At 53.4% G+C, this 17,212-nt stretch overlaps 1 protein-coding gene and 1 pseudogene across 2 annotated transcripts; one reads left to right on the forward strand and one right to left on the reverse strand.

The window, feature by feature from the left end:
- Positions 1-3,570: 3,570 nt before the first annotated feature.
- LOC136334720 (thymosin beta-4-like) lies at positions 3,571-8,849 on the reverse strand (annotated as a pseudogene).
- A 514-nt stretch (positions 8,850-9,363) lies between these two features.
- Positions 9,364-16,751, forward strand: IGFALS (insulin like growth factor binding protein acid labile subunit). 2 transcript variants are annotated; one of them, XM_066275290.1, is made up of 2 exons: positions 9,364-14,547; positions 14,757-16,751. In XM_066275290.1, the coding sequence occupies exons 1-2, from the start codon at positions 14,415-14,417 to the stop codon at positions 16,556-16,558; spliced, it is 1,935 nt and encodes a 644-aa protein (XP_066131387.1). In that variant the 5' UTR covers positions 9,364-14,414; the 3' UTR covers positions 16,559-16,751. The 2 variants fall into 2 exon arrangements, with proteins under 2 accessions (XP_066131387.1, XP_066131386.1); XM_066275289.1 differs by having other exon boundaries at positions 9,366-13,775.
- The last annotated feature ends 461 nt before the right edge of the window (positions 16,752-17,212 follow it).

Below are 17,212 nucleotides of genomic sequence, written 5' to 3' on the forward strand. Positions count from 1 at the left end.
CCTGCTCATCAGAACAGGGCCCCTGCCCCTGGAAAGGGGTGTGCACCGCGAGAAGGGACCTGCTGTCGCCCCCATGGACCCCCCGCCTCCAGCTACTTGTAGAGAGAGAGGGTCGTTCTCTCAAGGATCCTGTGTCGCTGTCTTCACAAGGTCGTTTCCATGTTCTGTAGTCAGGCGGGGAGCCCCTTCCTGAGCGGGGCCATCGATGCAGTGAGGCCAGATGCCAGGGGCCGGGTCTGCAGACCGGGACTGGGACCCTCTGCCACGTGCACGCACGCAGGTCCCAACTTTGCACACCCCATCCCTGCAAAGGAGGGCCTGTTCTGGGGACATTCCCAGGACCAGTGGGCAAAGGAGGGAGCTGACAGGAGGGACTCCGGGATGCCAGCTGCACTGGAGTCGCCAGGCACCCACATGACTGTTGGCACCTTGCAGTCCTCAAGGTCTGATGCACCTGGGCCCAGGCAGGGAGAGGTTTTCACGTCCTTCCTCCCAGCAGCAGTGTGGAGAGGCTGTGCACTCTAGGAGGGTGTCCCTGCTCTGCAGCCGTCCCCTCCAGCTCAGAAAACCTGAACTGCAGCCATCCTGGAAGCTACCATGCTAGGGGTGGCTCCTAGGCTGAGTGTCAGGCCGCCCTAGGCCCTGAGCATGCCGGGTGGGCTCTGCATGCACTGAGTCCCGTCCCAGGCAGAGAGGCGGGCTGTCCGGGCAAGGAGGCCTGTGGGGAGGTGGCCATGGGTGTCCTGATGGCACTTGGGGGTTTTTATGTGGGAGGGGGGAGTATGGGCCTTGGGTTGTGTGTGGCTCAAACCCAGCGGACAGCTGGTGGCAGGAAGGGCGTTTGTTCCCAACTAACTCTCTGGGTCTGGAAGTCTTCTGTGTTTGACATTTTCAGTTTGGCTTTGCTCTGTAACAAAAGAGCAGTGCCAGGTGCGGCATCCGCAAAGCTCTGCTCACTGAGCTCTGGTCAGCCTGCCGTTGTGACAATGCTCACACTGTGTGCCACCGCTTCTGTGGAGGCCACTTTTACTCCTTGTCCCAGGCTGGTCATGACAAAGCATGGTTGTCTAGCACCGTTCTCCCTCCAGTCCACAGGTCCCAAAGGTCACTTGTCCCTGTTCTTGGCTGAGCTTAGGCTGCATGTCACTGCAGGTACTGGCATGGCCATGCTGCTGGGCGTCTGGGAATCCAGGACATTTAGAAATTGCTTGAGAATCACATGGAGACATGTCCAAAGATTGGGACATTCTAGGTGAAGCCAAAGCTCTCTGTGACCAGCAGTCTCCCCACACCAAAAGGGTGTCATGGAATGGGGTTTGTATGGGTCCTTCTAGATGCTTCATTTTATAACTTTGTACCAACTGTGGAAATCCTGGTGCAGGTGTCTCAGGACACAGTGTTCATTGCTTGTGAAACCTGTAAACACTGGGGATCACGAGGGTCCACGTAGGCCTGTGGGTCTGGTGCCCGTTTCACCAGGTGCCTCTTGCGCTGTTGGCAGCCCTGCCCCAGGGACATTGGAGTAACTGCTTCTTCCTGCGGGCATGCGCAGCCTCCCTGGCTGCAGGCAGGCTGTGTTCCAGGGGAGTGGTACTATTCTAACCAGCTGCCAACAGGCCCTCTCCCCCGGCACCCTCCATGACCCTCTTCCCTGTTCCTGCGCCCTGATTGCACATTTAAATGGCAAAGTGTAGAAACAGGACATGTGTAAAACGTGGGGAATGTAAGGAAAGCGTGCCCACTACCCTCCTGGTCCTCTGGGAGAGCTTAGCCCTGAGGGATGGGTGCGTTCACCTTGGTGCGTTGTGGAAACGTGGCACATGTCCCGGGTCTGGATTCCCAGCTGGGAAGCTCTCCTGCAGTCCCTGCTGCTGCCGGAAAGATGGGCACTTGGCTCAGGAGAACACGCGGCTCCTCTAGTAAAGCAGACTGAGCCACTGCCCCAGCGGGCAGCTCCACCCCAGTGCCACCCTGGGCTTAAACTGGTTCCGTTTTGCCCACCTGGAGAGTGTGGAATGATGGCGCTTTATGGGGGCTTCACCAGCACCTCCCTGGTTACTGGGAGGTTTTACACGCTTTGGCCACTGGGCTTTCCGCATTGTGAATGGCCGCTCCTAGGTTCTTCCTTAGCTCCCTGCTGTTTGTTTCTTGCCGATCAGGAGCCCTTCCATTTCCTGTGGCGTACTTCATGAGTTCTTGGTGGTGTGGGGGTGTGCAGTTATCACCGAGTTTGCCGGTGTCTTGTTGAAGAAATTCTTAATTTATTATGGTCAAATGCATCTTTTTTTACTTTACAGTAAATGCTTTTGTGTCATGTTTAACAACTCGTTCCCTCCTCCGGTGCCTTCCTGTAATTTCCTGCAGTTTTTTGTTTTGCTTTTCACACGGAGGTTTAGAATTCATGTGAAGATGCTGTTTTCTGGTTACTGGATCCCGTGTCCGTGTCCTCTGTTGGCACGGCTGGCCCTGGTGTTGGGCCGCGTATCCCGCAGCGCCCCATTCTGTTGGTGTGTCTGCCTGCCCTGCCCCTGGCCCCACGTTCTGTCTCTACAGCTTAGAACGAGTCTTCATTTCCAGGAAGGCCCATGACCCAGCTTCGTCCTTCAGGAGAGTGTTGGCCCTTTGGTCTTACATATAAATATTGGGATACTGGTATCTGGGATTGGCACGGGAGTAATGTTGACTCACTGGATCGGGAAGAAATCACTTTTTGTGATACGGAGTTTCAGGCTTTGAACCTGCTGTTTGTCCATCCACTTGGATCTCTGGTGCTGTCCACACGGTGCTACTAAAGTGCACCTCTGATGCCCACCACCAGTGTCTACCCACCGGTGAAGGGCACGGTCCCCAGCATGACCGCCCTGACCATACGCACCCGCTGGAAGCTTGGGTTCCCTAGGCCCCCAGCACTCTGTCCAGCTGGCTACACACCAGGACCAGCCAAGTGATGAGACCCACAGGTGAGGTCCGGGAGGGTCCGGACACTGAGTCTCTGTGGAATGTAGGTGTGTCCCCCTCCTGGCATACCAAGGCGCTCACCTGCAGGAAACTCCACAGGCCTGAGTTGAACTGTTTTGGGGTGTCACCCTGTCAGCTATGGGATCACTGGCCACATGATTGAACTTCAGCTCTGCCCCCTACATATCCAACCCTCTGTGACAGTCACCTCATTAGTGTAAACTCAGGTGGCCAGGGGAATTCCAAGGAATTAAGGAGGCTCCTTCCTCTCATCAGGAACAAAGACCAGAGAAATACTTTACTATTAGGCAGATAGATGCTTTACCATCAGGTTTTATAACTTTCTCCCCAGAGGCCATTTCTCACTGGTCCCTAGGTACTTTGTTTTGTTTTTTAAATTAAGTGAGAAGCCCGGAGGCAGGAAGGCAGAGACAGGCTCCGGCATGCCCCCCACCACCACCAGGATCCACTAGAGGCCGCTGCTCCATTACTCAAAAAGGAGCCATTCTCAGCACCCCGGGGCCAAATTTCTCCAACCATTGGAGCCATAGCTGTTGGGAGCGTAGAGAAGAAAGAGGGAGGGAGGGAGAGAGAGAGAGAGAGAGAGGGAGGGAGAGAGGGAGAGAGAAAGAAAGAAAGAAGTGGGGGAAGAGCAGGAAGCATTAGGCAAGCCCAGGGTTTTGAACTGGAGACCTTAGCGTTTCAGGTCAATGCTTTATCCACTGCACCACCAGAGGTTAGGCAATACTTTGTGTGTTTTTTGTTTGTTTTTTTACAGTGACAGAGAGAGTCAGAGAGGGATAGATAGGGACAGACAGACAGGAATGGAGAGATGACAAGCATCAATCATTAGTTTTTTGTTGCGACACCTTAGTTGTTCATTGATTGCTTTCTCATATGTGCCTTGACCGTGGGGCTACAGTAGACCGAGTAACCCCTTGCTCAAGCCAGCGACCTTGGGTCCAAGCTGGTGAGCTTTTGCTCAAGCTGGCGACCTTGGGGTCTCGAACCTGGGTCCTCCGCATCCCAGTCCAACGCTCTATCCACTGCGCCACCACCTGGTCAGGCAATATACTTTGTTTTTGATGTGTTGTCAACAGCACCTTCTTTTTAGTTCCTCCAGTGGTCAGAGGGTAAAGGGCAGCTGACTTTGTTCTTGGGAACCTGATAAACGTGCTCATCTTGATGTTTCCTTTGTCGACCTTTTGTGGTCCCATCCACGTGTTTTCCACATCTCCGTTTTGAAATGGGGTGAGTAGGCACAGTGACCTTTATTCTGACTTCATTGGCTTAATGATGTCTAAGTGCTGAGGTGTGGCCGACCTGGGTGCTCCGGGGACTCAGAGGGACAGACAGGAGTCCCTGCCCTTGGGGAGCTTCTGTTCCGGTGGAGGGATGGACAGGGAAGATGGTTCCATTGCTGGCCGGTCAGATGGAGGGAGCACTGTGGAGAAAATACAGCAGCAAAATGTCCATAGAGCACCCAGAACGTCTCCTTAGAGAGGTGACATGCGAGGAAAAACTGAGGGGACCCAGGGAGCAAACTGCCCCTATCCCAGGGGAAGAAAAGCAAGTGCAAAGGCCCTAGGGCAGCCCACGGGAGGGTGAGGCTGCAAGGACGAGGCAGAGGACGGGTCACTCTATGCATCATTTGCTCCGAGATGTGCAGAGGCAGGTCACAGCTGCCCTACCTAGGATTTCTGTGGGTCACGGCAGGGTCGCTGCACAGGCAGCTGGAGTGGCAGCTTGGGGCAGGCCAGGTGGACATGGGAGAGGTGGCAGACTCCCAGTGTGAGCTGAGGTGGAGGCAGAGGCATTGGCTCCCAGCTTGGCTCTGAGCTGTGAGTGCTGAGTTAAGGGGACCCCACATCTGTTTACTCACTGGAGATGTATGGGGCTGGGTTTGGACAGGTTGAGTTTAAAATGCCTGTTGAAACATTCAGGTAAACAGAGGAAGTTCAGGCCAAGGTCCAGCCGGAAATGCACTTAGGGCTTTGCCAGCATGTGGGTGAGCCCTAAAGCCATGACGGGTGTTGTCATGCAAGAGGTAGGTCAGGATGTCAGGCGCTCATAGGTCTGGAACCCAAGAACTCATTGGGTGGAGGAATACCAGGGGAGTGGTGTTGCCAGGAGGAAGTGGCAGGTGTGGCACAGGCACAGGCCACTTGTCCTCTTGAGGTTGGCAGTTGGGCTGAGTCCCGTCCTTACCTTGAGCATGTTACTTCCTTCCTTCTTTGGGAGAAGCCACCCCAATTGGGAAGTGGATCTTACCACCTAATTTTTCTGCACCAATTGGTCATTCTCCTTCGGTCTGGTGAATTATGGGAATGGTTTTTCAATGCTGTCATCGTAATTTTGGGCTAAATCACATTTCATCAGAACAGCTGCTGGTTTGGTCAAATGGTTCCTTTCTCAGACAACCTGTCTGGTTTTGGTAAATGATAAAGTAACATGGAATGTTTCTTCACTTCAGGAGTTTGTGGAAGGTAATTCTAGTTTGAGCCTGGTGTTTCCTTTTGTGGGTATTTTTAGGGGGTATAGTGCTGCTTCTATTCTCCAGCTGCTTTTGGTAAGTTTTTTCTTTCCTACGCTTACAAACCCATCTGGATTCCACTGAGGCTAGATGGGTATGTGGGTGGGGGGGAGGTTGAGGCAGGACGTTAGGAACCAGGTCCTTTCTCTTTCTTCCTCCTTCACTTTGACCCCTAGCTCAGAGTTCTACTATTCTTTCTGCTTTTCAGTAAATATTCTTAGCCCATAACTTTGACTTAAGCTCTATAACCAATAATGAATTCTTCTTTTCTCTGTGACTTTTTTTTTTTACAGAGACAGAGAGAGAGTCAGAGAGAGGGATAGACAGGGACAGACAGACAGGAATGGAGAGAGATGAGAAGCATCAATCATTAGTTTTTCGTTGTGACATTTTAGTTGTTCATTGATTGCTTTCTCATATGTGCCTTGACCGTGGGGCTACAGCAAACCGAGTGACCCCTTGCTCAAGTTAGTGACCTTGGGTCCAAGCTGGTGAGCTTTTGCTCAAACCAGATGAGCCCGCACTCAAGCCTGCAACTTTGGGGTCTTGAACCTGGATCCTCCGCATCCCAGTCCGATGCTCTACCCACTGCGTCACCGCCTGGTTAGGCTCTGTGATTTCTGTTATAACAGTACTCTGTTGCAGCAACAAATACCTTGTCTGGTTTCAATGAGCAGAGGTGGTAGGGAAGTCAATGGGGAAAAATAATCTTAGAAACTGAAAGGAAAAATAGGTAATTCGGCAGTAATAAATGGAGATTTTAGGACAACTACACAGAACAGAAGCAAGGATAAAGAAGATTGAACACTATCACACAAGTGAACCTATTAATGTATAGAACATTTCACCAATATTGTTTCCAGGTACCAATGAAACATTCTCTAGGATAGACTATATCTTAGGCCACAAATTATGTTACCATAAAGATTAAGATACTGAAATTATATAAAATATGTTCTCTAACATCAGTGGAATTAAGTATCTAGAACAGAATGAAGTCTGCCTGACGTGGTGGTACAGTGGATAACGCATCGACCTGGATACTGAGGTCATCTGTAACAACCAGTCTGAAACCCTGGGCTTCCCTTGTCAAGGTGTGTATGGGAGCTGATGCTTCCTGCTCCTCTCCCGCTTCTCTCTCTCTCTCTCTCCTATTTCTCTAAAAATGAATAAATAAAATCTAAAACAAAACAAAACAAAACAAAAAAAGCCAGAATGAAGTCTGGAAAAACCCAAATGTTTGAAAGTTAAACAATGTATTCCCTAAATAGTATCTGAGTGAAATAACAGTGAAAATGAAACCACAACATATCAAAATTTGTAGGATACAGTAATGCAGTGCTAGAGGAAAACTTATATAGCTTTAAACGCCTGTATGAGAAAAAAAAGAAAGGCCTCAAACAAGAAAGCTAGGCTTCTACCTTAGGAAGCTAGGAAAAGGAATACCAAATGAAACCGAAAGGAAACTGAAGAGAGGAAGAGTAACTTGAGGGAACTGAGTACAACAGAAAACAGAGAAACAAAGTTCTTTGAAAAGGTCAACAGACTTGACCAGGCGGTGGCACAGTGAATAGAGCATCAGCCTGGGATGCAGAGGACCCAGGTTAGAAACCCCGAGGTCGCTGGCTTGAGTGTGGGATCACAGACCAGACATGACCCCATGGTCGCTGGCTTGAGCCCAAGGTCGCTGACTGAGCAAGGGGTCGCTTGCTCCACTGTAGCTCCCCCCACTCCTGCCGGTCAAGGCACATATGAGAAAGCAATCAATAAACAACTAAGGTGCTGCAGTGAACTGATGTTTGTTGGTTTCTTCTCAGCTCTTTCCCTTCCTGTCTGTCTGTCCCTATCTGTCCCTCTGTTTCTCTCACAAAAATAAAATAAATAATAAAAAAATTGACATAGCCTTAGTTCTATTGACCAAGAAAATAAGAGAACACAAATTTTACCAAATGGTGATTGAAAAGGGGAACATCACTCATGATCCTACAGAAGTTAACAGGACTTATAAAGGAATATAGATGGCCACCCGACTTACAGTGGTTTGATTTAAAATGTGGAAAAGTGATAATCACAATAAATTATTAACACTTTATAAACCAGGCATTGTGTTAGTTGATGTTACTGACTAGCAGGCTAACATAAGTGTGCTGAGCCCAGTTAAGGCAGACTAAACTAAGCTCTGATGTTGGTAGGTTAGGTGTACTGAGTGCATTCTCAACCTCCTTGGGTTTATCAGGCTATAACTACATCATTAAGTCGAGCATCTCTAGTAGAAAAACTCAAAACCAACAAATGAGATAACATGAAATAGACAAATTTCTAAAAAGACATCATTTAAATTGACTAAAAAGGTAGAAAATCGGAATAGACTCCTAACAAAGTTGAATTAATAAAAAGTCTGAAGTCTTCATGCAGAGGAAAGGCCAGGCCTCCATGGCTTCACTAATGCATTCCGTCAGTAACACCAATCCCTCTCAAACTCTCAGGAAGGGGAGGGAACTCTTCCAACTCACTCTGTGAGGCTAGTGTCGTCCCAATTCCAAAGCCAGAGATATCACAAATAAAGAAAATGAGATCAGTGTCTCTCATGAACACAGATGTAAAATCCTCAATAAAATGTTAGCAACACTAGACACGATGACCAAATGCAATTTATGACAATGCAAGGTTGGTTAAATATCTAAAACCAATGCTCAAACAGACCATAGTAGTGAATAAAAGACAAAACCCACAAGGTCATCTCAATGGGTGCAGAAAAATATTTGACAAAGTCCAACACTCATTCATGATAAAAGATTTCAACTGAATAGGAGGGCGCTTCCTCAGCCTGATCAAAGATGTCCTGTGTGAATTTCTGAATTCTGCTGTATCCAGTCCCTATAAAGTTGGTGATTTAAAATAACAGGTTTATCACCTGGCAGTTCTGGAGGTCAGAAGTCTGACATGAGTGTCACAGGATTAAGTGTCAGCAGGCCTATTTCCTTCCAGAGACTTAAGGGGGAGGTCTGCTTGCCCTTTCTAGCTCCTGGCCTTCTTCCTACATCTTCAAAAACTAACTATGGGTTGCGTCCTTCTCAATTTGCCTGCTTGCTTTGCCTGTCCAGTTGTTTCTTTGGAAGGCAGTGGATTTTTCTTGTGTTTCTGTCGTCTTCAATTTTGACTTACTGAATTTATCAACCTCAGCCATGTCAGGTTTGCCAAACATGGTTACAGAGGAGGCAGAGCAGGGTGCGTGAACAAGAGGAGTCTGTCCGCTCAGTGGCTGTCACTGAGGGGAAAACATTTTTTTAAAATTAGACATAAATCCTATATGAAGCAGCAATCCACTTCTAAGAATCTGTCCAGGAGTGCCTGACCAGGCGGTGGCACAGTGGAGTGTCAGACTGGGACGCAGAGGACCCAGGTTCAAAACCTTGAGGTTGCTGGCTTGAGTGCGGGGGTTGCTGGCTTGAGCGTGGGATCATAGACATGACCTCATGGTCGCTGGCTTAAAGCCCAAGATCACTAGCTTGAGCCCAGGGTCACTGGCTTGAGCAAGGGGTTGCTCAGTCTGCTGTAGCCTCTCGGTCAAGGCACATATGAGAAAGCAATCAATGAACAACTAAGGTGCCACAACAAAGAGCTGATGCTTCTCATTTAAAGCTGGACTGTGGGTATGGCTTCACAACTCAACACATTTACTAAGAATCAATGAACTGTATACTTACAATGGGTGCATTTTGTGGTGTGTGAATTACATATTAATAAAGCTGTTTTAGAAAATTGTTGGGTAAAAGCAACATATTTGTTAATACTTTATTATGTTTTCCCAATCTACTTCTCAAAAACAATTTCAACCTACACAAACAAAATAAAAAGAGGAAAAAAATATTTATAATAATATATCAAGATTACAACACAGACATCTACAAAAGCAGAGAAACCAAAGAAGACATAAATGAAAGGGTAAATTAGACCATATACTACACAGAACCGAAAATATTGTGAAGATATCAATTCTCTCCAAACTGCAACACAATTCATAATTCAAGAGAGTCTCGGGGTCCTAGCCAGTTAGCTCAGTCTGTTAAGGGTGTCGTCCCTGAAACAACAACGTTGTAGGTTCAATCCCTGGTCAGGGCAGACATGGGAAGCAACCAGTGAACGCACAACTGAGTGGAACAACAAATGAATGCTTCCTTTCCCCTCCCCTCTGTCTCTCTAAAAATCAATTAACAAATTAAAAAAATTAAGCCTAGGTCAGAGAGCTTGGTTGGTTGGAGCGTTGTCATGGAGCATGTAAGTTGCCGGGTTCAATTCCCCGGTCAGGGCACATACAGGAACAGCACCATGCTCCTGTCTCTCCCTGCCTCTCACTCTCTCTCAAAAACAAACAAAAGAAGTCTTGGTTTTGTTTAGATCCTGGCAGGCTACTCCCACAGCAGATAGGAAATGCAGAGGGCCAAGCCAAGCGCTCTTGAAGGAGAGAGAAGGGGAGACTTGCTCTACCAGTTACCAGGACCACCGGAAAAGCCTGTGGCGTGGGTGGGACAGGAGGGGGCAGTGAGAGTGGGGAGGGCTCCCACTGAAGTGGGCACGGGATATATGGCGAGGGGGCACTGGGCAGGGAGGAAGCCAGCCATGAACTTGAGCTTCACCTCACTCTTAGGAGGTGGATGGAGAGAAGGGAGCCAGCAGATGTCAAGGTGAAAGCTCAACAACATGGTTTCAAGGTATATTTAGGAGAACATGCAAGTCATGTGCCAAATAGGATTTGAAACCATAGTCTGATAAACTGGACTACATAAAAAGAAAGTCTAGGATTTTTTCCATCTTTATTGTTGGTACTTGAGAAATCAAGTTCAATATGTAACATTTAAGGAACATCTGAGACCATCCTGTCCCCACAGGAGGAGCTAAGAAACAGGGTTTGTATAAGAAATATCACTTGTTATGACCTGAATATGTGTTGTTGTTAAGTATATAATGAAAATATGAATTGTTGCTTGCTACTCTGTGGTGGATAAAAAATTAAGTGTGATTTTTGTGCATACTGTGTAAGGTTGTGTGCAGTTACTATACTAGGAAATTGAAAGGTAGTGACAATAGCAGTAGCAGTAATAGCATCGTTATTATTACTAGCATTATTAGCATTCCGCCCTAATGTCACATTGACAGCCAGGGTGAACCACCGTGTGATGTGTGATCGTATTGGGTGATTTCATTCTGGTTTGGTCAGTTTCTAGGTTGTCTCCTATTGTTACACTGAAACAGAGAGAAATAGATATTTGCCATACAATTAAGTAATCAATTAAGCTGTTATTACAAAAAGCCCAGCAAGTGAACTAGCGTTCCAAAGAACTCATGGCCCCAAACACATTTGCGGCTTGCTTTTAAAAACAAAATCACATACTGATTGGAGTATAGGAGGGGAGCCTAGCAAACCATGATACAAAAGCAGTCAAACAAAGCAATAAGCCCTGGCCGGTTGGCTCAGTGGTAGAGTGTCGGCCTGGCGTGCAGGAGTCCCAGGTTCGATTCCCGGCCAGGACACACAGGAGAAGCACCCATCTGCTTCTCCACCCCACCCCTTCTCCTTCCTCTCTGTCTCTCTTCCCCTCCCACAGCCAAGGCTCCAATGGAGCAAAGTTGGCCCCGGGCGCCGAGGATGGCTCCATGGCCTCTGCCTCAGGCACTAGAATGGCTCTGGTTGGACCAGAGCGACACCCCAGATGGGCAGAGCATCGCCCCCTGGTGGGCATGCTGGGTGGATCCTGGTCGGGCACATGCGGAAGTCTGTCTGACTGCCTCCCCGTTTCCAACTTCAGAAAAATACAAAAAAACCCAACAAAGCAATAAAACAAACTCATTAATCTTGCTAACAATTCAAGAACCCTCACTACAACCATAATAAAGAGCACACAAGGGCAAACTACAGAGCAGGAGACAGGGGCCCCACACACCTGACAAATGGCTTGCACCTGAATGTGATTAAAAAAAAAAAAAGTCTTGTAAGTCAGACTTGACAAACAGTCGGCCAGAGACTGAACATGCACTTCACACGACAGGAAACCCACTGGCCAGTAAGCCTCTGACCAGCTGCCATCTCCCTGGTGATGGAGAAGACAGGCAACAATGAAAACCACCATCACCTCCCCTCGGGGATAAGAACGACAGTAGCCTGGGGTGTCAAGGGAGCCCCTGGTGCCCCAGGAGAGATTGAGCACCCTAACTAGTCTGGAAGGGTTGGCCTCCCCTGCTGAGACAAACCCATTCAGAATCAACAGCAATGCACCTACCCCCAGGAGACACAGGCCCAACGCCCCTGGGCAGATGGGTAACTGCACACTGACGTGAATGAGCGTGCAAGATAGCTGTGTCTAGCTGACCCTGGCTCATCTCTGTCTGACAAGCAGCCGGCCCCAGTGCTCCTGGGCTCCGCCCCTTACAGGAAGGAGGAAGACAGACAAGCCAAACTGAACTCCTCAGGGAGACCTTGGCCGGCTGGTGAGTCAGGCCAGATGCTAGGTGGGAGCAGGGACCAGAGCTGGCCCAGGCAGAGATGACAGAGTCGTTTTATTTAGAACATTGGGCAATGATGTTACTGCAGAACTCGAGGAAGATTTAAAAATACGCAGCCCAGCTGCCAAAGTCCTGTAAGGGTGTCCCAGACACCAAGCTCTGCCGGGATTCACAGGAACTTCCTGTCCCAACCCTCAGATGCTCAGTGACTGGACCATTAACCCTTTCCTGTGCCTGTGCCCACACGCACCCTGCTCCAGCCGCACTCCCCACACAGAGGGCCCTCCCTGAGGGGAACTTTCCAGAGCAGGGGCCCCACTGGCCCCAGAACTCCTGCTGAGTCTGCACTTTCTACTGTGTAAATGTGTGTTTACTCTGTAAATTTCTGGGTGTGGACTTTCTCCCTGGCAGATCTATAATTTCTCAGAAGCTGAGAAACAACCTGGAAAAATATCAAGCTCAATAAAGGGAGGGAGCTAAAGCTGTCTCCCCCACCCCAGGGCTGGTGAGGCAGAGGGGTCAGCACGCTGGCTGGGGGAGGGCTCCGGCTTCCGGGCCCAGTGGCCAGAAGAGCCTCTAGACCCCACAGGGGCGGTTCGGATGGCTCCCAGCCGCCTCACCTCATCCTCTCCCCACTCTCCACCTGGCCAGGTGTGTTCCATTGGCATCTAAACGTCCACCGCTCTTGCTGTTCCCCCTCCACCTGTGCTTTTTGTGCCCCCTCCAAACCCAGGCCTGCTGCCCAGGCGGAGGGGGCTGCGGACAGACAGCCAGAGGAGGGAGGGGCGGCTGGAGGCCAGACTGTACCTGGTGAGAGCAGAAAGGGCAGGCAGGCGGCTGGAGAAGGGCGTGGCAGGGCTCCCCTAGGCTCCAGCAGCTCCGCCAGCTTTCACCACCCATTCTGATTCAGGGACAACCTCGGGCCAGGCACTGAGCACACAGCCCAGTTGTGTATGTACACAATGGGGTGGCCGTGTCCGCACAGGAGCCTCGCAGGACAGCCTGGGGTCTCCCAGCAGGCAGAGGCTAGTCCTGAGGCTAGGCCACCCCCAGTTCGTCCAGGGAAAGCAATGCCCACCTGTTTAAGGCAGACACAAGGTGGATGCGTGGGCTCTGCCAGGCATTTCTAGAATAGAGACTGGGGGAGGGGCGGTGGCCAGACACCAGCTGACCCTGAGGTCGCAAGAGGAGCCAAGGCTGGGCAGGGCTGGGCGACCCCACCCAGGCGGTTAGGAAATGGGAAGGGGTGGCCAACGTGCCAGGCAGATAGGCAGGCCCATTGGGAAATGTGGCTCGTGCTTAACCCCCACGTGGCCATCTGCTTTGGAGGGACCCAGGAGTTGCCCAAGGAGGCCCACCCCAGCACAGGACCTCCTTTCCTGGGCTCCCCAAACTTATCGGAGCACTGACCCTGCCAGACTGCCCCAGGGGACACTCCCATCCCCCACCTGCTGCTGGCCCCTCTGCAGAGCTGGGCTGGAAGTGGAGGGGTGGGGTGGGGAACAGGCCCCTAGGGCCCTCAGAGCCACACCGTGGCCCGTGGACCATGGCCACCTTGGCTTCAGGGTGGATGTAGCCCCCCAGCCCCACCCCTGTGCCATCTACACCCAGGGCATCTGGCCACCTGACAGGAGGGGGTTAATGGAGCCCAGGGCCAGCAGAGATGGGCTGGCCTGTGACAGGGCGCTGGCTGCCCTGGAGGTGGGGAAATCCAGAGGACAGGGACAGCCAGCCCCCAGCAGACCTGCTGCCTGCTTTGCATGCAGGATGGCCCCGAGGAAAGGTGAGGCTCCCTGTGTCCCCAAGCCCAAGGGACAGCTGGGTAGGCCTGAATGTTGGGGAGCCCACGGGGGAGGGGGAGGGCTGCAGAGGTGTTGGAGGGCACAGCTGCGCCGGCCCCAGAGGGTCTCCTTTTCCTAGCCCTGCCTGAGGGGCCAGGACAGCGACATAGGGAGGCAGGTGAGCTATCTCCTTCCACTCCCACTCGGGGGCCTTGCCCTGGACCCTCTGCCAGTCCGGGGGCCTGCTGTCCTCTCAGCCCCTTGAAGGCCAAGCCGCTGCTGTCCAGCCCCGTCTCAGGGCCGAGCCCCACCCAACTGGACACGGGGTGCCCTCCAGCACTCACTGCCTCTGCCCCAGCCCGAGGCCAGAGCTCTCCAAGCGCAGGGATGGGCCCATGAGGGTGACTGCCAGGGAGCGTGGTGCCCTTTGTCCCAAGACAAAGCTGATGCCAGTGAGTCAACAGTCTTGCTAGTGGTCTGGAATCCTTTCCTGACACTGACGCCTGCACCTGCTCTCTGTCCAGCCCCAAGGGGCCAGTGCATACCCAGCCAAGCCAGCTCCAGAACATTCTCTCGCTCACATCTCCCTCCAGGCCCACCTGGCAGCCTGGCTCGGCTTGAGTGTCCCCCTGGGGACACAAATGGACACGTGGCCTAACCGCCAGGTGCCCAGCCCTCAGTTTCCTCTGGAGCAGGTATCACAACCCTGTCAACCCTGTGATGGTTTTGAGCTGCAGAGCATCCCAGTTGACCTGCCTGCCTTCTGCTTCCAATGTAAGTGGGGTGACCACGAACCTCAGCTCCCCTCCTCCACTCCAGTCAGCAGCACCTACTTCTCCCGTGGCCGGCTGGGGTCCGGGTGCTAGGTAACATGGTGGCCCACGTGTGCAGGATGAGGCCTGAAAACTCCCATGTCTCACTCACCCCGGGTTTGCATCCCAAGCCCCTCAGTGCCACCTCTCCCCAAGTCCTTCTCCCTGCAGGCGGCCTGGCCCTAGCGCTGCTGCTGGTCTCCTGGGCAGCACTAGGCCCCTGTGGCCTGGAGGGAGTGGAGCCCGGAGTGCCAGGGGACACCGAGGGCCTGCAGTGCCCAGCTGTCTGCACCTGCGGCCACGACGACTACTCCGACGAGCTCAGCGTCTTCTGCAGCTCCCGGAACCTCACACAGCTGCCCGGCGGCATCCCGGACGGCACCAGGGCCCTGTGGCTGGACGGCAATAACTTTTCCTCCATTCCCGAAGCAGCCTTTCAGAACTTCTCTGGCCTGGGCTTCCTCAACCTGCAGGGCAGCCAGCTGGCCAGCCTGGAGCCGAAGGCGCTGCTGGGCCTGCAGAACCTGTACCACCTGCACCTGCAGCGGAACCAGCTGCGCAGCCTCGAGGCCCGCACCTTCCTGCACACGCCGGGCCTGGCCTCCCTCGGCCTCAACAACAACCTCCTCAGCAGGGTGGACGAGGGCCTCTTCCAGGGCCTGGCCAACCTCTGGGGTCTCAACCTCGGCTGGAACAGCCTGGCCGTGCTCCCCGACGGCATCTTCCGGGGCCTGGCCGGCCTGCGGGAGCTGGTGCTGGCGGGCAACAAGCTGGCCTACCTGCAGCCCCCGCTCTTCCACGGCCTCGGCGAGCTCCGGGAGCTGGACCTGAGCAGAAACGCTCTGCGGAGCGTCAAGGCCAACGTCTTCGTCAAGCTGCCCAAGCTCCAGAAGCTCTACCTGGACCACAACCTCATCACGGCTGTGGCCCCGGGCGCCTTCCTCGGCCTGAAGGCGCTGCGCTGGCTGGACCTGTCGCACAACCGCGTGGGCAGCCTCCTGGAAGACACCTTCCCGGGCCTGCTGGGTCTGCACGTCCTGCGCCTGTCCCACAACGCCATCGCCAGCCTGCGGCCCGGGACCTTCAAGGACCTGCACTTCCTGGAGGAGCTGCAGGTGGGCCACAACCGTCTGCGGCACCTGCCAGACAAAGTCTTCGAGGGCCTGGGCCAGCTGGAGGTGCTCACGCTCAACCACAACCAGATCCAGGAGGTCAGGGTGGGCGCCTTCCACGGGCTCCTGAACGTGGCTGTCATGAACCTCTCTGGCAACTGCCTGCGGAGCCTCCCCGCGCGGGTGTTCCAGGGCCTGGCCAAGCTGCACAGCCTGCACCTGGAGGGCGGCTGCCTGGGCCGTGTCCGCCAGCACGCCTTCACCGGCCTGGCTGGGCTGCGCCGGCTCTTCCTCGGGAACAACGGCATCGCCGCCATCGAGGAGCAGAGCCTGTGGGGGCTGCCGGAGCTCCTGGAGCTGGACCTCACTGCCAACCAGCTCACGCAGCTGCCCCGTCAGCTGTTCCGCGGCCTCGGCAAGCTGGAGTACCTGCTGCTGTCCCGCAACCGACTGTCCGCACTGTCAGCAGAGGTCCTGGGGCCGCTGCAGCGCACCTTCTGGCTGGATGTGTCACACAACCGCCTGGAGGCCCTGCCCGAGAACATGCTTTCGCCCCTGGGGCGGCTGCGCTACCTCAGCCTCAGGAACAATTCTCTGCGGACCTTCGTGCCCCAGCCCGCTGGCCTGGAGCGCCTGTGGCTGGAGGGCAACCCCTGGCACTGCGGCTGCGCCCTCCGGGCCCTGAGGGCCTTCGCCCTGCAGCAGCCCACCGTCGTGCCCCGGTTCGTCCCGGCCGCCGCAGAGGGGGACGACGGCCAGCCCCCTGCACCCACCTACAACAACATCACTTGTGCCAGCCCCCCCAGCGTCTCGGGACGCGACCTGCGTGACGTTGGCGAGGACCACTTTGCTCACTGCTGATCCAAGGCGTGTCCAGGCCAGATGCCACCCGCGTCAGAACGAGCCCTCACCGTCCCCAGAGCAAGGTGGGCCCCCACCCTGCAGCTCCCAGGGGCCCCAGTCCGGGGCTCTGCTGACCTAATCCGGAAGGCAAGACTAGGAGCGTGGGGGCAAAGCCCCCCCCACTGCCACACATTAAAAGCAATTTAATAAACACTGCCTCTGACCACGGGGAGGAATCTTGGGGAGGGAAGAAGAGTGTCGGCCTGGGTACCTGTGGATCCTCAGGGGCTAGGCCTGTGGCTGCTCAGTCCCGCCCACCCTCCACTTCCCCCTTCGTGCCCCGCCCCCGCCCCCACCCCCACCCGAGCAGCAGAGGGAACTTACTCGGGTTCTTGAGGCAGGGCTCCTGGAGGCAGCCTAGTCCTGGGAAGCCAGAGCACAGCAAAGGCAGCCTCTGCTCCAAGAGGCCCATCAGTTCATGTCAACCAGGGCCAGAGTGGGTGCCAATCCTGTCTCTGGAACCCCCTCTGCTCCTGGCCGAACCCCTTAGTGGCACTTCCTTCTCCCCCTGCCTTCAGCACCCCAACATCCCCAGGAAATGGCACCTGAGGTCACCTCCCCAGACCCCCCTGCCATCCTGACCCAGAGCTGCCGTATTCCCTCTGCTGCAGC

The sequence above is a fragment of the Saccopteryx bilineata genome, chromosome 4 (genome assembly GCF_036850765.1).
Source record: "Saccopteryx bilineata isolate mSacBil1 chromosome 4, mSacBil1_pri_phased_curated, whole genome shotgun sequence".
Classification (NCBI taxonomy): Eukaryota; Metazoa; Chordata; class Mammalia; order Chiroptera; family Emballonuridae; genus Saccopteryx; species Saccopteryx bilineata.